This window comes from Asparagus officinalis, chromosome 6 (assembly GCF_001876935.1).
Source record: "Asparagus officinalis chromosome 6, Aspof.V1, whole genome shotgun sequence".
NCBI lineage: Eukaryota > Viridiplantae > Streptophyta > Magnoliopsida > Asparagales > Asparagaceae > Asparagus > Asparagus officinalis.
This window is the reverse complement of record NC_033799.1, coordinates 51,413,046-51,436,405: the sequence shown is the minus strand read 5'-3', so window position 1 is coordinate 51,436,405 and position 23,360 is coordinate 51,413,046. Positions and strand designations below refer to the sequence as shown.

Genomic DNA, 23,360 nt, shown 5'->3' with positions numbered 1-23,360 from the left:
GTACGTATTTTATTACAATATCTATTAAATAATGGAAATAATTTTTAATATTATATGACATTATGTTGTAAAGAATATTACATTGTTTAATAATTAATATCATCTTAGTAATAAAAAATTGGATGGTATAAATTAAAAATACTATTATTTAAAAAAATAATTTATATAAAAATATTGGATCCTTGAAATATATGAGACATTTACTTTCCAACAAAAAATGCATGACTCATAAATTGCAAAGATCCAATATTTTATTGCACTATGTTCATAATGTCCAATTTTTATGTCTAAGACAATATTATAATATTGTAAAGGGTAATAATTATTATAATATAAAAAATCCTATTTATAATATTATAAATAATTATAATTATGTACAATATTTTATTAAATAAATAATTTTACTATTTCATTACAATTAATAAATATTTTATAATAAATTATAATATATTTATTAATTTTATTATCATTATAAATTATTAGTATATTCTAGCGAGTGGCCAAATATTTTGAAGAAAAGAAGAGAAAAGTATATGCCTCATAAATTTCAAGGATCCAATTTTTTTATATAAATTAATTTTCTACTTTCTTAAATAAAAGTATTTTTAATTTATAACAACCAAATTTTTATTACTAAAATTATATTAATTATCAAACAATGTAATATTCTTTATAACATAAAGAAATAACCCTATTTATACTATTATTAATAATTATAATTATATCCAATAATTTATTAAATGAATGACTTTTACTATTTTATATAATTAATAATTATTTAATACTATTATTTAGAAAAATTGTTTTATATAAAAATATTGGATCCTTGAAATATATGAGACATTTACTTTCCAACAAAAAATGTATGACTCATAAATTTCAAAGATCCAATATTTTATTGCACTATCTTCATAATGTCTAATTTTTATAACTAAGACGATATTATAATATAGAAAAGGGTATTAATTGTTATAATAAAAAAAATCCTATTTATACTATTATTAATAATTATAATTATGTACAATATTTTATTAAATAAATAATTAATAAATATTTTATAATAAATTATAATATATTTATTAATTTTATTATCATTATAAATTATTAGTATATTCTAGCGAGTGGCCAAATATTTTGAAGAAAAGAAGAGAAAAGTATATGCCTCATAAATTTCAAGGATCCAATTTTTTTATATAAATTAAATTTCTACTTTCTAATATAAAAATATTTTTAATTTATAACATCTAAATTTTTATTACTAAGATGATATTAATTATCAAAAATGTAATATTCTTTATAACATAAATAAATAACCCTATTTATACTATTATTAATAATTATAATTATATCCAATAATTTATTAAATGAATGACTTTTACTATTTTATATAATTAATAATTCTTTACAATAAATTATCATATAGTCATAATTTTTCATCATTATAAATTTTTAATATATTCTAGCGAATGACCAAATAATTTGAGAAAATGAAAAGGTGCATAGTTAATGAGAGGTTATGGATCATTAGTTTTATAATTAATGATATAATTTTGAGTATATAAAAATCTGAGAGGGTAAAAAGAAAATTCAAAAGTTTTGACATGCGGTATTCTCTTTTATAAGTAGTATATATATAATTTATATATAATATGATATATATATATATAATATTAATATATATATACTATATATTATATATAATATAATATAATATATATACATGCATGCATGTATGTTATGTATGTATGTATGTATGTATATGTGTATGTATATGTATATTAATGTTATATATATATATATATATATATATAATATTCACATACACAGAGAGAGAGAGAGAGAGAGGTGAAATTTATCTTCTTTATCTCATAGAGGGGGGGGGGGGGCGTGAGAGAGCTAGAGAGAGAGTGGAGTTTATCTTCTTTATTTGAGATATTTGGTTAATATTGAATCTATTATTTAGTTAAAAAAATTTCTTGGATTGTTATTTTCGTAGAGTTGTTATTTGAGGTTATCTCGCGGTTAGGATTAAGGTTTTGTTTTCTTCCTGTAAAAAGAGTTGTACCTTTTGATTTTAGTAGATGGCAATTCAATATAAATAAAAGGTCAAATTAGAGAAAGGAGAGTTAATCCTTTTAGACGTGAAGCTTGCTCTCTCGAGCAGTCATGTGACGTCCCAAGCGTGAAGTCAACAGGCATGAAAACAAATCCAGTTAGTTGTTGCATGTGAAACCGGCCTAACCTCCGATTTATCTGTTTCCTGTCTTTTTGTATTTTTCCCCCCTTAAATTTCAGATTTGTATCTACAATGAGAGTTGATCACTCTATTCTGTATCAGAGCTCTTGTCCACAACTTTTTCATCCCTTGATTTTGCTTTAAGATTCGTGCTACACATGAAGACTATATTTGAGATGCGTGTCTTGTTGTGTAACACATGTTAGCACAAAATTTAAAGTAAAATCAGTGGATCAAAAAGTTGATGGATGAGAGCTCCTATCCACTTAAGTTTATTCTTGCTTTACACTCTCTACATATGTATGCTATAGGTTCATAGAATTTGCTTTAGTGATTATTTATACCTCTGATGTACTTGATTTTTTTATACCTAAAGGAAACATAAGTGCTTATGTTTCCTCCTTTTGACCATTTTCAGTTAGTAGAATTACAGAGCAAGGTGCGATCAAGTGTTAGTGCAGAACACTGGCTACATGAAAAATGTGCATATGCTGACAGACAACTGTTTGACTGGGGAATGATGCGACTGCGGCATCCCTTCAGTATGTATGGCATTGGAGATGCTTTTGCCATGGACACTGATCATCAGCTGAAGAAAAGAGATGCTGAGGTTTTATAATGTCATAATTTCAATATCTAATATTTTTTACACCGTTCATGTTCTTTCACAAATTGTTTTTTGTCTCTTATTGCATAGATCTGATTGCAGAGACTCTCAAGGTGGGAAGAAGAAGAGAAGAGCCGCAATGAAATGCGAAAGAGGAGCTTTTTTGCTGATTTACTTAATACTGCCCGTGAATTTCAACTGCAGGCACAGGGTGCTTCTAAACGACGAAAAGTGAGGAATGACCATATTCAGGTATCAATTTTATGTAGAGATTGTTCCTTGTTTGACTATTTCTTTAGTTTTTTTATTGACTATAGCTCAAATAGCTTCTAACATATGAAAAATGAAAAATGAAAAACTACAAACACTCCACCTCAGCACGTCTAAAGATCTGTAAAAGAGAACCTAGCACATACTTGTTCAAATATGAATGAGAGTTTTTTAATAGAACGTTAAGTAAGTTGTTTCATTCACATATGTATCATGAATGTTTGCCCATATGATGCAAGAGGAATCTGCTTTCGCTTATTCTAGTTGAAGTGATATCAAACTAGTCTATTCTCAGTGTCACATGCATACTTAGCACCAAGCACATGTCAAAATACACAAACAGATGTTTGTCGTCTGTATTATGCAAGGGACCGTGCTCTTGCTGATTCTAGTTGAAAGGTGATATCAAACTGGTCTATTCTCAGTGTCATGTACATAGTTACCAGCACGAAGCACATGTCAACATACACAAATGGTGAGACCCCAAACAACTTATTCTTTTGGTTTGAATGCTTCCAGCTGACTGTGCAAAGTGACGACTGGCGCCACTAAATATTATCCAAAAATGTAAATAAAATGAGATGGTTTTGGTCCATACATTTCTGTGTGTATGTGAGCATGCACACACACGCTTTTGCCCAAGAGAAACAAAGTCTGACACCCTTGTGTTGAAGTTCATCTATGATAGTTGATTATTGAAGCATGCATTTGCTTGCATTTTCATCTGTTTGTAAAACTTTTTGATTTTTCTGCTCGATAGCAATGGCATGGAAGGCAAAGGCAAAGAGCTACACGTGCAGAAAAGTTGAGGTACCAAGCACTGAAAGCAGATGACCAAGAAGCATATATGAAGATGGTAGAGGAGAGCAAAAATGAACGCTTACCAAGCACTGAAAGCAGATGACCAAGAAGCATATATGAAGATGGTAGAGGAGAGCAAAAATGAACGCTTAACAATGCTTCTTGGGAAAACAAATGAGCTCCTTGTCCGCCTTGGGGCTGCTGTTCAGCGACAAAAAGATGCAGAGCATACAAATGATCTTGAAACTCTGAGAGGCTCTGAAACTGCTGATTCTTCAGCTTCTCCCTCTACAAAAGAAACCCCAGAGGAATTACCTGTAGAAGAAGTTGATGCTGGAACTCAAAAAACTAAACCAAATGATCTTCTTGAAGGACAGCGGCAGTACAACTCAGCTGTTCATGCTATCCAGGAAAAGGTAAATAATAGTTATATTTATTTTCTGTCCTTTCTTTAAAATAGAATTTTTGAACTCAGTACTTTTTTAGAAGTTGGATTTATAGCCTTATTGATGAAATATATATGTATGTGCACACTGACGGACGTACGCGCATTTGTCAGAGTAATAATTCTCTTCCAAACTTCAGCCAAGTTCAGTAGTTTTTTTTAAGTTGGTACTTCTGTAATATTTCATTACTTCTCAAGAATCTAAGTTTCCCTCCAATTAATATTTCATTATTTCTTGGCTAAAAACAATCCCTTGTTGGTATTATGTGCTTCTTGACAAGGCACTAAAGGAGTTCTATAAAACTGGAGTACCATAGCGAAATATTTATTGAACTGTCCTGAAGGTATAAATACCTGAATAGTGCATTACATGTAGTTTTATGAATTATTGTTATTTTAGTATTACCTATTATGCATTCCACACATAAAACCAGCATTTATGGGATGATTAAAGTGCGTGACCAATATAGATAGCCTATCAGTATCAAAAAGCCTAAACCATGAAGTTCTTTGAGAAACGAATCAAAAGTTAATACTATAATCAGTGTTTCGCATAATGCTAGGCATCCTCTTCTAGCGCATAGGACACTTAAATGGTCCCCTAAATGGAGGGCCTTGAAGTTTGGACCACTTAAACAACCACTTAAGCGTCCAGTTGTGTCTATTAAGCGCCTGCCTGTGACTCATTGTCTTACAGTACTATAATTAACTTAAAAGTTAATTTAAAAAAACCCTGCCCCTGAATGTTATGGGGTTTTGCACTCCACCCCTTGGAACTTTTTTCCCACCAAACCAGCCTGAACTTTGGGGTTTAATGCTTGTTTTAAAAAGACAAATATACCCTTTACGATTAAACCGTTAACACCGTCGTTGGGATATGTTGGAAAAATCTTGATCTTTAGGAGGGTATTTGTAGAACACCCACGGGGTGGTTTGCTGGGGAAAAAGTTCAAGGGGTTTAAGTGAAAAACTGCCCAAAGTTCAGGAAGATTTGTGAAATTAGCCCTTAAATATCAATTTATTATTGCAGTCATCCAAGACCTTTTGCATCATATGTTTATATATTTCTTTCCGACCTTTTCTTCTACAGCCTATATTGCATGTTAGATAACAATATAGATAGGTCTACAATTTCCATGAACAATTAATTAGTCTGGTAGAACCATTAGAAAAGAAGGAAAAGTCAGTACTATGATTGAAATTTGCTTAATAGTCATCTGAACCTTGTGTATCAGCCTATTATGTAATACTAGTTTTGCTTAATACTTATATTATCTAATCAGAAGTATTCTTGGATGGTCAAGTTTATCAGAGAGGGCATGGGATTATCTACATAATATAAGGATGCAACTCACAATGCTATGTGTAAATTCTTAAATATCTTCTTCCAAGTATTAAGTGAAATTCGCTATTGATGTGTGTTTAATTGTACATGTCTCTGAAATGGTTACTATGGATTTAGCTTTGACTTCAAATGCTTCTTCATTAGCACGGGGTCTATTCCATTGTTTGGTTTCATTTCCTTTTTATGTTTCTCCTTTTCTTAATTGCATGATGACTTATAATTGGTTTAAAAGTTTTTACATATTGCACATACAAGATGGAAGATACAAGTATAACTAGCGGTGGAAGTGGACCAAATTCGAATTCAATACCCTAGTATTCGTATTCGTATTCGATTCGAATTCAACTATTCGAATTCGTATTCGAATTTGAAACGAATTGATTTCTATTTGGATAGTATTCAAATATTCGACTACTATTCGCGAATATTCATTAGTAGTGTTTGGGTAATCTTTGCAAATTATTCAGTCCATATTTGTTAGATATTCGGCAAATATTTGTTGTCCTAGTTTTGAAATAGAGCCAAACATGATATTCCTGGTGAATTTGCAACCTAGTGATATATAATATTCACAAATAAAAAACTATTTATCCACATTTACAAGTAGCAAAATGAAATTTTAAGGACTAAATTGTATAAATGATAAGTTTACTAAACAAATGAATCGAACATACATATGGTTAAGTTCTATCATTTATGAACTGGATAATAAAAACTATTTGTTTATTATTAAATGAACTATCGAATCACCGAATACTTAGGCTAGTAAATACCGAACTATATGTTAACTATTTGGTTCGTTTCCACCCCTAAGTATAACTATTTGAGTTTTGTAGGTCATGGAGCAGCCATCCACCCTTCAAGGTGGCGAATTAAGACCATACCAGGTGGAAGGACTTCAATGGATGCTTTCTCTCTTTAATAACAATTTAAATGGGATACTGGCTGATGAAATGGGTCTTGGAAAGACTATTCAGACAATTGCATTGATTGCGTATTTAATGGAAAACAAAGGTGTCACTGGGCCTCATTTGATTGTAGCCCCAAAGGCAGTCTTGCCAAATTGGGTTAATGAATTTGCAACTTGGGTCCCTAAGTATGTTTATTTATTTATTTATGCTTTCACTTTGAAAATGTAATGCTTACTGAGGAATATTGTGATTCACTTCCTTTCTTTCAGCATGACGGCAGTTTTATATGATGGACGCCAAGACGAAAGAAAAGCAATATGGAGAGAGTACTCTGGAGAAGGAAAGTTCAATGTGATGATCACACATTATGATATAATTATAAGAGACAAAAAATTTCTGAAGAAAATACACTGGTACTATATGATTGTTGATGAAGGGCAGCGTCTTAAAAACAGCGAATGTACTCTCGCTCAGACCATAAGAGGGTATGTTATCATGAGAAAATTTACCGTTTTTTTATATCTTACAGTTTATTTAATATATATTTAGCCTTTCATGTATATCCTCCGATATATATGTTTCATCAGAAAATTTTATGCAAAACCCTTATATTAAACTTTTTCTAATTTGGAACTATTTGTATTAAAAAAAATGATTTTTATTATTAGTTGAAGTTACTTGGCTTTCTGTTCAGAATTGAATCTAATCAATTCAAATGAGGAACTAACGATCTTTGAATTTAGTTGAATAATTTGTTCCCTTAAAGCACAAATGATGATGAAAATCACTCCGTCTGTGTGTGCATGCATGGTACGGACAGCTCTTGCTCCGTCAATCTCCCCCTCCCTAACAAAAACCCACCACCAGTACCCTGATTACGCTCCGCACGCCCTCTCTGTGCATGTGTGTTGAGGTTCTATAAGTGCATCATGAAAGAGATTATAATTTAGCTGAAACAAAATCACTGATCTAACAGGCATGTGCATTGCATCCTCTATGTAACAATTTCTTTGTTTCTGTTGCGTGAAGTCTGTGTTAATTTTGAATGTTTGTACGCTTGACAATTATCTATTACATGTTCCTCTTTTGCATCTTTTGCTATAATTATTTGTGATTTTGTTATGATGTCTTCCTGGATATAGTATGGTTGCAATATAGTGTACAGTTTGCTTTCTTTTTGCCATATATTCACTTCAGTATTATTTTGGTTATGATTGTCTGCAGCTAACTAGTTCATTCTATATATTGATTTTATAACGTGTTGTAGTCTAGTATCCTATTGGAATTGGTTGTAGGCAGGCAACATTACCTGGGCACTTCTATCTGATGTTGTACTCATACCCGAGACGTTGTCGTTCTCGCACCGACACTTCCTTGGACACTTCTTTGGATATATACATGTACATTTATCCGGTGTCTCCATGACACATGATTTAATTTAAAACTCTTGTCATACTTTCTTGCACACATATCCTACACTTCACATCCACTTTTTGAAACACGGTGGACATAGGTTGGGTTTGGTTTTAGCCCACCAACTTTTTCAGCTTGTGATTTTGATTTGAGATTCGTGCTACACATCAAGGGTATCTTTGTGATGTTTGAATTGATTTGTATCCCATGCTAGCACAAATTCCAAAGCAAAATGAAACACTAAAAAAGTCGATGGATAACAAGCTTCCATCCGCTTATGTGTGAGTACGACGAATATGAGTATGCTTGGTACTATATATATATCTATATATATATATATATATCTATATATATATTATATATAGATATATATATAGTATACTATAATTATATATATTATAGTGAAGAGAGAGAGAGAGACGAGAGAGAGATTACATGGTATCTTGTCATAGGAGGAGATATTCCCTCCTTGTCTCTATGTGCACAATCTCCACCATCCCTATAAAGTAGGCACAATCTTTCCCCACCAAACTCACACACTCTCTCCACTTTATGAGGATGATGGGATTGATGCCATCATAGCGCAAGGAGAAATCCCCTTCTATGACAAGGATACTTCATAATCTGCATATATATAATATAATATATAATATATATATATAATATATATATTATGTATATGATATATTATATATATATATATATATACGATGGCTAGTGAGGTGGAGGAATCTCAACCATAGATGTGGGTGAGATTCATTGGATGAAAAGTACAATCCATGTGACACATTTTCTCTTTATACTTTACAACCTTAGATGTGGGGTTGAGATGCATCCAGCTAACTACCAGGTGCCAATTTTTAGCTTGGTGCCAAGCATACCCATCTCTCTCTCTACGCACATACACACATATATACATACATACATATATTAGGTTTGATGGGTATGATGTGGCGACTCATTTAACAAAATGAACCGCCACCTCATACTCATTATATATGAGAAAAATGAGTATGCTTGGTACCGAGCACAAAGTTGGCAATTGGTAAGAATATGGCCACTTCTCCACACATTTAAAAGTGTCCACTTGAAAATGATCCCCACTTGTTTACTCCCCATTAAATAAGTAGATGAGTAGTGAACAGTGTTACAGCGCTAGGCGGATGAGGCGTTTGACCTGGGGGCTAGCGCTTAGAGTCATGGGCACCACCTAGGCATCGACCGCCTATGCGTTTTCTTTTTTTATTATTTAATTGCCCAAAAATTGTTGATATAGTAAATATTAAGAAATACTAATATTGCAGAGAGCTTTTAACATTCTATTCAGTCTTTTATATCTAACAATTAACTCTTGCATCCTAGCATGCCAACTCTTACTTTCTACCTCATACAAAATTTAAAAAAATTGAAAAAGATTAACTAAATATACTAAAAATTAACTAAATGACCAAAAACAGTAAACTAGTGGAAAATTAACCAAAATCAAAACAAATAGTAAAAAATAGAAAGCAGTGAAAATTTTAAAAAATTACCTTGAAAAAGATGAGTTGAAGAGAAGAGGAAGAGGTGGATGTGGTGGCCGGGGAGGCGTTGAAGTGCTTGAATGTCGAGAACGAGGCAGCGACAAAGAGGAGGTGGCGATGAAAGGCGGCCAGGTGATTAGGGTTTAGTTTGGGTTTGGCTTAAAAAGCTAGGTAGCAGTTTTTTTTTTGGCTTAAAAAAGCTAGGCCTAGCGTGGCTACTCATGCCAAATTTAGGTAGTTGGAAGTCTGCCTACACCTAGGCATTCGCCTGGGACTCTTTCTAAAGCACTTGAAGTGGTCATCCCACTTCCAAGCACTAAATTCAGTGCTTGATACCAAACATACTCATACTTCTATACAAGGTTTTAAATATCGGATATCGGGAAAATATCGGATGGCCAAAATTCATATCTGATTGCGGATATCGGGGAAATATCGGGGATATGTGGTAAATATCAGAATGCCAGTATAATGCATTAAAATGTAATCTCAATATATGTAATAAAATTTAAGCATACAATATATGAATAATATATGTTTAGGATCACTAATCAACCTTCTAAAACAAACAAAAGTGCAAAGCAACGTTGCAACATTCAATCTATTTTTTTTAGGACAAAATGTCATTTGATGTAATGAGGAAATCTTGATATCTCGCCCAAAAATTCCAAACACGGTAAATTATTTTGCAACAAGCTATATAAAAAGATATATTGGTCCACATATCGGCTAATATATCGGCCATATCGGGGATTTATCACTCAAAATAGTCAAAAAATGGTAAAAGATATTTAAAGACCATATCGGTTGCGGCAAACCCTGTAAAAGGATATATCGGGGGATATATCGGGCCATGTCGGGGATATTTAAAACAATGCTTCTATAAATATGTATGTATGTATATATACATAGAGAGAGAGGGGAAGAGAGCTCCTATAAACTTAAGTGGATAGGTACTCTTGTCCACCAACTTTTTTAGCCTTTGAGTTTGCTTTGAGATTCGTCTCAGACATAGAGGGTATTTTTGAGATGTAGAGTGTTTTTAAGATGTGTGCATTGATTTGTTTCGCATGTTAGCACAAATCTCAAAGTAAATTTAATGGATAAAAATAATGGTGGACAATAAGCTCCTATCCACTTTATAGGAGCTTTACTCTCTCTCTCTATATATATATATGGTTAGGTTTAAAATACACATAGGGTGTAACTAAGTCAATTACACACACCTTTAAAAATACACTATTACCTATTTATAACAAAAATTCAAACTGTTCGTTGTTGTGTACATGTCATCAAATGTATGTGGATCAAAAATCATGTGGTTCTAATACAGACCATTCATTTCTAGATTATTAGATCTATAAACTAGAAAAATCTAATGTATGTGATTTTTGATCTCTATGAAGTTTTGAATGCGTAGATCATAATGAATGGTGTGGATCGCTAATATCCATGGTCAAACTTGTGTTTTTACAGGTTTGTGTAACTTAGTTACACTCTGGGTGTATTGCAACCCTATACACACATATATATAGACGTATATATAAGTATATATATACGTATATATGTATATATATGTATGTATATACATCTATACATATATGTATATATATCTAGAGATAAATGTAGAAACTTAGTATCAAGCACAAATTTTGTGCTTGGTAATTTGTGCTTGATAGTGGGGTGTCTCAATCCCATCCACTCTCCAATCCATGTGAATGTGGTCCCTCAATTGAATGAGTGGATGTGAATGAATCACCTTACTACCAAACATAAAAACTTGTGCTTGATACCAAGTTCCTCTATATTGCTCATATATGTATGTATGTATATATACACACATTGTACACACACACATATGGAGAATGCTTAGTTGTTCCTAAGGCATAACTAGCTTGACACTTTAAAACTACATCTTATGCAATCAATTTACTTGACCACTCTATTGATGTCGATCTATATATTTTTTATGGTATATGAATAAAAAATTAGGTATATTAAGTTATAGCTACTCATGAATCAAGTAATTGTAAAACTAATAGTTTGACGACAATACTACTTAAAAGACAATAAAAATTATGTATTAAAAGTATTGAAACATCATTATTTTTAGTTTGTTGATGTTTTAAGATATTTAGATCATGATGAATAAAGCGGATCATCTCATTGGAATAGTCAACTCATGCACGCACGCACTCACACACACAAGGATGAGAGTTTAACTAGTATCCTACTTGTAGGACTTGAGTTTTGATCCTATTAGTCTAAAAATTCAAATGTTAAATACAATCTAAACTATAAAAATTGCTAAACAACAAGAAACCACGTGATTTACATACCTTTTACCCAAAATGAATACTTTATAATAACACGTTACCAAACTACAGTTTGGAGCTTCCTATTATTAATGCTGTTACAAGCATTGTAAAATCCTTCCAAAGAAATTTTTTATTTATTTTAGAGTATTCTTGACCAAATTTGCCTTGTAAATTTGCCATTTTAAACCATCCATTTTAAGGTCACTTGATGCATGTGCAGCAAATGAAAACACATAGAATTTGATTGATTATAAGATTATGGATCTCCCATTCGAATTGTGAAATACATGCTTTTCTGTTTGCAGGATCCAAGTTCAAATACTATAGGATCCTAGTCAAACTATACCACACACAGACGTGTGTGTACTTTGTTGCAATCTCTTCCAATGAATGTCTTGTTTTTACAATGATCTGTGATTCTGAACCACTGTGGACTCAGTATATTTATAATGCATTTTCGACATCATGATTTCATATTCCTTTCTTTTGTTTGCTCAGTTTATGTAGGGTTTTAGTCTAAACATTTTTATTCTACAATACCTCTAGCATCTCTTTCGTAATTGAATTCTCTAACCTGAGTTTTCTTTTCTTTTTTTTTCCTTTTGCATTCAGATATCGTATCCGTCGTAGACTTCTCCTAACTGGTACCCCGATACAGAATAGTCTTCAGGAGTTGTGGTCATTGCTTAATTTTCTTCTCCCTACCATATTTAATTCAGTAGAAAATTTCGAGGAATGGTTCAATGCACCCTTTGCAGATCGATGTGAAATATCTCTCACTGAAGAGGAAGAACTATTGATTATACATCGTCTTCATGATGTCAGTATTGATCTCATTTTCTACTACAGATTTTCCTTGATGTTATGTCATATATTTCATGACATTTTGCTTGTAGGTAATAAGACCGTTTTTGCTGAGAAGGAAGAAGGATGAGGTGGAAAAATATCTCCCTCAAAAGACGCAAGTCATACTAAAATGTGACTTGTCTGCATGGCAGAAAGCATACTATCAGCAAGTGACTGAAATAGGAAGAGTTGGTATAGCAACTGGTAAGTTAGTGTTGTAAACATTTTTGTTTGTTTGCTCTCTACTTCTGTTTTCATTGTCGTTTATCCTTTTTGAAAGCTTAACTAAGTTTGTGGTTTGTCAGTCACTTGCAGCCTAGGATATGAGACTATGGAGATTGTAAAATACTCAGATTAATCTTTATTCTTAGAAGGAGAGTAATATATATATTAATACAACCAGGTAGTATATGAGTTCATATCTACTACCTAATAAGCAAATAATACTAAATCTAACACTCCTTAAGCTGAAGCATAAATACCGATCATGCTCAGCTTGCTACACAAAACTGAGAACACCTTCAAAGAAGTAGCTTCGGTGAGAATATCTGCCAACTGTTCTGAAGGAATATATGAAGTGCAGATCACGTCTTTCATTATGGCATCTCTAATTATATGACATTCAATAGCTATGTGTTTTGTCTTTTCATGAAAAACAGGATTTTTTGCAATACGGATAACAGACTGATTATCACAATGCATGGGCATCAGTCCTGGCTGAACAAAACCGAGCTCTGTCATCAAGTTTTTCAATCACATCATCTCACAAGTAGTATGTGTCATCGCTCTATATTCGGCCTCTACATTAGACCGAGCTACTACCTCCTGTTTCTTGCTCCTCCAAGTTGCTAAATTACCACCAATTAATGTGCAATATCCAGTAGTAGAATTATGTCCCCCTTATCTCCAATGTACCTCGAGTCTGAATAGGCGGAGATTTGTAGATGTCCGTGCTTCTTATACAATAAGTCCTTTTCGAGAGAGTTTTTGATATAGACAAGAATCCTCATAACTGCTTCCCTGTGAACCTCTCTAGGCATGTGCATGAACTGACTCAAAAGCCCCACAACAAATGATATATCAGGCCTAGTGACTGTGAGATAGATCAACTTATCAATCAGTCTCCTATACTGCCTAGCGTCCTTATAAAGATCACTCTTCTCATCCTAAAAATCCACCTTTGCTTCCATCGGTGTACCAGCCGGTTTGCAACCCAGAAGACCAGTCTCCTCTAGAAGGTCCAAGGCATATGTCCTTTGAGAGAGAAGTAACCAATGTTTCTGATACACAACATCAATCCCAAGAAAGTATTTTAATTTTCCCATATATTTGAGCCACAAAATGTTGCTTGAGATACTCTTTAGTTTCTGCTAAATCATTTGTATCATTCGCAGTCAGTAAAATATCATCAACATACACGACTAAGATTATTGTCCCCGAAGTAGTGCGGCGAATAAATACTGAGTGGTCTGAATGACATCGTTGAAAACCAACATTAGATATCACTTGACTGAACTTATCAAACCAAGCTCGTGGACTCTGTTTTGAGTCCATAGATTATCTTCTTAAGCTTGCACACATGAGCTCCTCCTGAGTAATATACCCTGGATGTTACTCCATATAAACCTCTTCCTGGAGATCACCATACAAGAAAGCATTCTTCACATCAAGCTGAAACATAGGCCATTCGAGATTAACAGTAATGGAGAACAAAATACAGATGGAATTAAGACGAGCAACCGGAGAGGTCTCAAAAATAATCAACCCCATATGTCTGAGTAAAGCATTTTGTAACCAATCTAGCTTTGTATCTGTCTACGGATCCATTCGGCCTATATTTCCACAGTGAAGTCCCAACGACAACCGACAATATCTGCTCCTTGAGGAGCAGGAACTACATCCCAAGTTTCCCAATAAATAAGTGCATCCATCTCTTTATCCATCCATGACCTGCTTCCAGGCAGGAACTAACACAGCTTCCTGATAAGATTTGGGTATAGAAACAAAAGACAAGGAAAAAAGCAAATTGGTGAAAAAATAGGGTAAGACGATCATAAGAGACAAAATGAGATGTCGAATGAGCAGTAGTAGATCGTTTACCTTTCCGAAGAACAATAGGCACATTAGGGTCAGATAGATCAGATGATTGCTGATGGGTAGAACCTTCAGCTGCAAGCGAAAATTCAGCCGAATGCAAAGTAGGTGCAAATACTTTTGGCCATCTAGTATACACCAGAACTGGTTTGATGCATGATCTTTTTCAACTCCAGAACTCGACACTAGCTGATTGGGGGTAACAGAAGCAGGTGTTATCGGTTGAGGTAGAGGAATAGAGGTAGAATACGACCCTGTACACACAGGCGAATAATATGGAATGGGCTAAAAAAAAGTGACATTTGCAGAAGTAAAATGCGTCCGAGAAGTAGGATCATAACACCGATATCACTTTTGTACCCTAAGAAAACGCACTTGATAGATGGAGGAGACAATTTATCTAGATTAGGACGCATATTTTGAACAAAACAAGTACAACCAAAGATCCGAGGAATCATAGCAAACATGATTTTATCTGGAATCAAACAAGAGAGGAATTTTCCTATAAAGAACAGAAGATGACATCCTATTAATCAAATAGCATGCACACAAGACAACATCAGACCATAAATATTTTGACACATGCATATGAATCATCAAGGTTCGAGCTACATCTAAAATATGCATATGCTTCCGTTCAGCTACACCGTTTTGTTGTGAAGTGTGTGGATAAGAGGTCTGATGAATAATCTCGTTAGTTGAACAGAATTGAGAAACTTCATTTTTCATATATTCCAAAGCATTATCTGTATGGAGCACACGAATAGAAGTAAAAAATTGATTTTTAATTTTATTATGAAAAGTTGAATTACACTAGCAACTTCATATCTCTCTTTTAACAAATAAATCCAAGTCATACGAGAGAAATCATTCACAAAAATAATAAAATACCTAAATCTTTTCACAGAAGGAAACCGATAATGGATCCCAAACATCAGAATGAACTAACTCAAAAACGGCACTACTATGCTTAGTGACTCTACTAGGGTAGGAAGCACGATGATGCTTTCCTAACTGACATGACTCAGTCTAGAGATAAAACGGAGGACTCGATAGGTAATACTGAATGAAGTTTATGTAAAGAGGGATGTTCCAAACATTTATGCCACAGTAAAGGAGTATTACAAAGACTTGCAGTAAGACCAGATTGTGGCACACTATCGTCCAATTAGTACATGTCTCTTCTCTCATGACCCGAACCAATCCTCATCCTAATTTGGAGGTCCTGAAAGGTACAATATGAAGGGAAAAGTTATTGACCAGTTATTATTCTTGGTAAGCTGACTAATAGATAATAAACTGACAGGAAATTTTGGAACATAAAGAACATTTTTAAGAGTCAAAGATGAAGTAGCATGAACTACCCCATCACCAAGAACAGGGGAAAAGGTCCCATCAGCAATATGAACGGAAGTAAATTTATTTGAAAATTGTAGGGAATCAAATTTATTTTTTATACCTATCATATAGGAAGAGGCTCCTAAATGTAGTACCCAAGGTCCTGCCAGAGGAAGTAGTAAGCATTTATACCTAAAGAGGATGCATGAGCCGCTGTATGACTCGTCTGAGGACCAGAGCTGAAGCAATTGATCAAAATCAGCTTGAGATCTGGACCATTGGTGAAGATGTAGCCAAAACTTGTGCTAGAGTGGTAGCCGGAGTCGAAGCTAGAGCAGAACCACCTGTAGAGAAAGAATTTGTAGTAGCAGTATGTGCCCATTCTGGCTTCCCAAACTTTGCCCAACACCTATCAAAAATATGATTATTCCTACCACAATGAGTACAATACCGATGTCCACGATCTCCACTCTGTCGACCACCAAAAGAACCACGGCCTCCTGAGTCACGACCGTCACGACCTCACCCACGACCGCTACTTGAGTATAAGGCAGATTGCTCAATAGTAGCTGAGGATGGTATAGTAGATCTTGTCAAGACCCGAAGCACCCTGGAGTATGTAGAGGACAAAGATGGAACATTATCTCTAGCTAGTATCTGTCCTCTCACCTGATTCGGCAATATAGGATCCAATCCATAAAGAAACTTTGTCACAGCAAGATCCTGGCATAATCTTTCAGAGTCTTCAGATCAGTGACAAGAGGTTGGTGAACATCTAGCTCATCAAGAATCCCTCTAAGGGTAGAGTAATACTCAGGCACTTATTTCTCCCTTGTTGGAGGGTAAACAATTGCTTATACAGAGAAAAACTCGAGAGATATTCTTCTCATTGCTATAAACCTCCTTCAAGGTACATCGGATATCCTTAGCAATCTTCAAGAACATGACACCTGAGCTTACCTTCACATCCATACTATTTAGTAACCAGGTAATGACACAACAGTCACTGGCTATCCAGTCTGAATATGTAGGGTCCGTATCATCTGGAGGATCCTTGAGGAGGTGATTTAACTTTTCTGAGCACTAACAAACACACGAAAAGCTTGAGGTCATAATAGATAGTTATCTCCAGTTAACTTCGCAGCAGTGACAGTCAATGTTTTAAATATCGGCCGACATGTCGGACATGTCGGACGATATTGCGGTTTGAGTGGGCAAGCGACACGAATCGGGATAAATAAAGTCGGATGGCGTTTTTCGGCTAAAAATCGGATATATCGGCTAAAAATCGGATATTTCGGCAGATATTTCACTTTGCAAAAATCGGCCGATTTTTATGATTATCGGTTCATGATATTAGGTTTGGTTTGATTCATTGGGCTCAGTTCGAACCCGATAATAGACCCGATCAAATACAAAAAGGAGAAAACCCTAGGGCTCAGTTCGAAACTTCTAACCCAGCAGCCTTCTCTTGTCTTCGTCGTTGTTGAAAAAACCCTAGGGTTCTCTCGTCTTCGTCGTTGAAAACCGAGCGAAGTCAAGCCACCTTCTCGTCTTCGTCTTCGTCGTTGAAAAACGAACCCAGCACCATCGAAGCAGCTTGAAGCTTTCTCGTCTTCGTTGACTTTGAGCCGCCTTGACTTCGTCCTTGAAGCCTTCTCGTCTTCGTCGACTTTGAGCCGCCTTGACTTCGTCCTTGAAGCCTTCTCGTCTTCGTCCTTGAAAGCCGCATTTTCGAAGAACCTTCTCGTCTTCGTCGTTGAAATCTGAAGCCGGAGTCATCGAAGCCGAAGCCATCGAACCTTCTCGTCTTCGTCGTCGCTGGCTTCAAACGTCACAGGTAAGCCTCTGGTTCCCTTTTTCAGAATCGCACATGTTCTCTCTCTCTCTCTCTCTCTCTTCACATTTTTTTACATTAACTGCTAAGGTTCTTTTTTCACAAATCTGTTTACATTTTTTTAACATTTTTTCAGACTTTAATAAAAGGGATTATTTCCTGCTGTTGACTGTTAAGTTGCTGACTGCTAAGTAAAAGGAATTATTGATTTTTTTTCTCAAAATCAGGTAAGTCTCCCTCTTGAATCTTTTCCCCGTCAATAAAATTAATTTTAAGTTAGTAATTGAATTATCTGTGATTAAAATGTAACAAATTCAAATCCTAATGCATAGGAGATGTTTACAGTCAGCTTCTGTTGTTGACTGCTAACTTGATTTTTTTTCCCCTGTAGCTTCAGTTTGTGCCGAATCTGCTGCTGACTGCTAAAAACTTTATCAAAATCAGTAAAATTTCAGTTTTCCCCTTCAATCTTTTAATTTCCCCCTTCTTTTCAGTTTTCCCGTCAAATAAATGTCAAATAAAATTAATTTGAAGTTAGTAATTGAATTATAAAATTGAAATGCAACAAATTTAAATTATTGTTAGCATTTAACATAGAGGAAAAAGAAATTTCTGTTATTTACATGCATGAATCATGATGCACAATTATTTGATTGAATTGTAAATATGTAATTGGTTTTAAGTTATGTACTTTTTCATATGTTTAGACAATATAATTATCAAGTATGTGATATTAACCTATCCGATATGGCAATCCGATATTTTTTTTATGTCCCCCGATATATCCCCGATTTCCGCTATCTGACATGAATTTTGGCCGACCGACATGAACCCGACATCCGATATTTAAAACATTGGTGACAGTCATAGTTCTAGGAAGTAGATTTTCCATCGAGGGAGAAGCAGCAACAGAGGTTTTATCATTATCAACCATAATAATAGTGAACAAAGAGATCAGTAGTAGCAAAAACAGATCAAAATAAAGATCTTGCCAAAGTAAAATATAAAGAACCATTTGGCTAAATTAGATTAGCATAATCAACAGCTTGTTGGCGCATAGGAAGGAAAAGATGCAGGGCCAGGAATAAGCATATACAGAGATCGGTGACTTCACATTCAGATAGCAAGTGAGCGACCACATAGAAGATGAAAGATTCAGCAAGGGCAGTAGCGTAACAGCAACGGCGGTAAGCGTTGGGTGGTCACCTGGCTGTAGTCGATGGCTATGGGCGCAAACCGGGGCTGTTAACGATGGGGGCAGCGACGTGGGAGTACCGCCCATCAAGCTGGGGACGGCTAGGGTAGCGTCGGCAAATGGCAGGTGGGTGGTAATAGATGCTATCGGCGGCAGTTGAAGAGAGGAGTTAGGGTTTGTTTTAGGATTGGATGGTTAAGATTGTGTGTACTTTAGATGGAGGGTGAGGATTGATTTAGTATTTTACAACATTTTTTGCTCTGATAGCATGTGGAGATTGTAAAATACTCAGATGAATCTTTATTCTTAGAAGGAGAGTAATCTATATATATATCAATAAGACCGGGTAGTATACGGGTTCATATCCACTACTCAATAAGCAAATAATACTAAATCTAACAGAAACAATCTTGTATTTGTCCGCAAAAGGAAAACAATAGTCTAAACAAGTACTATTCCCACTATAGAACAAGAATTAAGATAAAATTTTAAGGTGTCAATCAAATAAAACTAGGATAATTGTAAAAATTTATCTCATTTTGGTCATATCTATATAGAAAAAAAGAAAGTTTAGGTTTCTTAAATTATCCCAAGTTTTGGACTAGTACTAGGTGGTAAAAAGCTAGAAATCTTCAATTTGTTTTTTATTTTTTTCATACTTCTTTTCTCCATCCTCTTTTCCTTTGGTCACGACTATCCAAGCCATAAGATTGGATAGTCTGATCTCTTACTCTTCTCTTTCTGAGTTAAGTTCTTTTTTTATTGAATATTAGGATTGTATAATTAATTTAACGTAAAAAAATCATAGATCCATAATTTACTAAGAAAAATAACTGAAATTGAGGGATGAGGGGAAAATATCTTGGAGAGCGAAAAAGGTAGAAAATGGAATAGTAACTTAAATTTTTAAACTTGTATTATATTAATAAATAAAAAAATTATAAATTATTGTAATCATTTTTATTGTTACCAATATCTTATAGTCTAATCAAAATTCAAGGTTAATTAATAGTAAATAATTATTAATTAATAATGCTAAGTTTAAAAAATATATAAATAGTAGTCATATCATCAAAATGCATAAATTATATACTTCTTGATAATCGCAATTATTCCACATCATCTTATGAAGATATCCTACTTCAAAAAATTATTTCCAATTAACCCTATCCCACTTGCAAGAGATTATCGCATTTCAACAATTATTCCATTATCATGTTCTAATTGACTAACACCGCCAAAGGAGAACTTGTATCTTAACAAATGCCCCACGTAATCATTTCTCTATGAATATGTACTTATACACGGGTAAAGTTTAATCAAGATCACTGTTTTATCCAGCATAGATGTGAATAACTTGTTACACCGGAATATCTAATTGTAGGCCGTACTTTAACATGTTTATTTGTGATTTTGAGTTTGCACCTGCAAGTAGTTGTTAGGCTGCAAGTAGTTGTTAGGCTACAATTGTGCTTGTTCTCTTGACGGGGTATAAGCTTTTAGGTCAAACTGTATTTTGATATTAGATCAGCTTCATACCTGCGCAAGATCACGTCTTTAGTATAACCCATAACGGTTGCCTGTTATTTGGACATGATTCTTGTGAGGTTTTTCAAAGTTTAGTAGTTTTTTTACTTCCAAGATGAATTCTCCTGCTTGCACCTCATAGAACTAGCAGATTGATATCATAACCATAAGTTGATATAACATCATGCATGATGTTTCTTTTATCTAATAAAAAGGATGAAAAACAAGAAGGAAAAACAAATAGAACTGAACATCTATACAGGCTTCTTTTGTGCACTGCAGAAGGCTCTGCAATGGAATTTCCTTTTTCTCTTTTCTGTTCACTTCTAAAAAATTGAATCATTGGTCAAAATCATCAACATCAATGTATAAATTTTGACTACTGTTCTCGATCTGCCAACTACATCTTGCTAAGTAAGTTGGCTAGGCCACATAGGGTGAGTTGGAGCAAACATGTCGGGTGCGATATAATAACACACCACCAGCAAATCCCTTATTCCAGTTGTTTGTGTTTGACTACATTAATCCTATTTTTCAGTTCAGTTATATTGAGGACTATCTCATTAACTATTGTCACAATTCTTATTGTTCCAACCCATTATTGTTCCAACCCATGTTCGCTTTTAACTACTTCTAGTCCTCCTTGCCCCCATTGACTGTAATCTAACACATTTCATAACTGATGCATTTTAGTGGTCTCCATTACCCATGTCCAAACCATCTTAGTCGATCTTTCATCTTATCCTCAATAAAGCAATCTCCAACTTAATGCGGGTGGGATATGCAGAAGTTAATATGGCCAATAGGAGGGAGACTGAGTAGGTCGTGTCAGCCCTCCGGGGTAATGCATTGTGTCTCCTTTCGAAGGCCACTGTCCTATGCGTGCTTGCATTTAAAAAAATTACCTTTTTTCTAGCCTGTTGGGCTTCAGACATTCTTTTATCAGTTTACTAGTTGGTCTTCATCAAGGATAAATTATTGTTCATAATGTTTGAAACGTTGCTGTTCCATCTGTTTTTGTCGTTATCTTCATCATGATACCTGATTCAATGTGTTACGTCATATGCGGAAGTTAGGGTAAATTATATTTTTATTGAATGGTAGCTTTTAAATGTACAGGAACTGGAAAGAGCCTCCAAAATTTGACGATGCAGCTGAGGAAGTGTTGCAACCATCCTTATCTGTTTGTAGGACGAGATTATAACATGTGGCAGAAGGAACAAATTGTTAGAGCTTCAGGAAAGTTTGAACTGCTGGACCGTTTACTTCCAAAGTTGCAGAGATCTGGCCACAGAGTGCTGCTTTTCTCCCAAATGACTAAACTCATGGACATTCTTGAGGTGTATTTTCAACTTTATGATTTCAAGTACCTCAGGCTTGATGGCTCGACCAAAACCGAAGAACGTGGTACTTTACTCAGAAAGTTTAATGCACCCGACTCTCCTTACTTTATCTTCATCTTGAGTACTCGAGCTGGGGGCCTCGGATTAAATCTGCAGACAGCAGATACTGTTGTTATGTTTGATAGCGATTGGAACCCTCAAATGGACCTGCAGGCAGAGGATCGTGCTCACCGTATCGGACAAAAGAAAGATGTCCGCGTATTTGTGTTGGTAAGTGTTGGTTCAGTAGAAGAGGATGTCTTGGAACGTGCAAAGCAGAAAAAGGGCATTGATGACAAAGTCATCCAGGCAGGGATGTTTAATCAAAATGCCTCAGGTTAGATACTAGTCCATTTATTAAATCTTTTGATTGATTTTCTTGAATCATCCTTAATAGAACTTATGATCATGGTCGTAAATTCTACCTATTGAACTTCTTAAACAGTTTCTGTCTTACCTTGGGCTATCATTCTCCAACAAATTGTTCTCCAATTACATCATGGATTATTTTAGAATTTGTGAATTTTATTAATGACTTACAAATTGGTTTTTTTCTTTTTTTCATGTTCCTATTTCATTTTATTTTTTGTTCAGAAGTTATTTTAGAATGCTCATGCAAATATATCATGTCACTCTCAACATCATCTTTAACTATATCCCTGGACCATTGGTGGCTAGCTAGAAGATTTTGACTTCAGTCTTTCAGCACCCATCCCTGTCGCTTTACCACTGTCCAGACATTTGTGACTGCAGCACTCTTCTAAAATGAGACATAAATTTGGACCATAACATGAGCAAGCGAGGCCTTGTCATTGTAAACTTTATTGCTCAATTACAGAGCAATCCACAAACTTAAGCCAGACTCAGAAGAGTGTGACTTATAGTGGAATACTTGTAGATTATGTTTTAGATGCAATTTTTTAATGTTCTACTTTTGTTCTACTATTTTCCTTTCTCATGCATGTACTGTTTCTCCTGGAGCATATGCGCATATATCACAACACTCTTTAAGGGATGCACATCTTGCATGCAGTCTTTCGAAATTATTCATTATCTCTACCCAAACCTTGCATAAATGAGCAAATCAGGTTTACTCAAATAATATTTTTTTGCTTCTAGCTAAACCTAATAATCTCTATTTTTACTGGTCCAGCCGAGGACAGCAAAAAGAGGCTGTTGCAGGAAATCATGAGAAGGGGCACAAGCTCATTGGGAACAGATGTGCCAAGCGAGAGAGAGATAAATAGGCTTGCAGCCCGAACTGATGAGGAG

General features: G+C 34.5%; 1 protein-coding gene across 1 annotated transcript in view; it reads left to right on the top strand.

The window, feature by feature from the left end:
- LOC109844302 (probable ATP-dependent DNA helicase CHR12) overlaps positions 1-23,360 on the top strand; it is a 45,547-nt gene that overhangs the window by 21,511 nt on the left and 676 nt on the right. Inside the window, 10 exon segments of the mRNA XM_020413289.1 lie at positions 2,655-2,846; positions 2,946-3,095; positions 3,874-3,969; positions 4,040-4,330; positions 6,541-6,800; positions 6,885-7,100; positions 12,482-12,689; positions 12,766-12,919; positions 21,826-22,425; positions 23,242-23,359. Coding sequence (XP_020268878.1) covers positions 2,655-2,846; positions 2,946-3,095; positions 3,874-3,969; positions 4,040-4,330; positions 6,541-6,800; positions 6,885-7,100; positions 12,482-12,689; positions 12,766-12,919; positions 21,826-22,425; positions 23,242-23,359 — 2,285 coding nt within the window.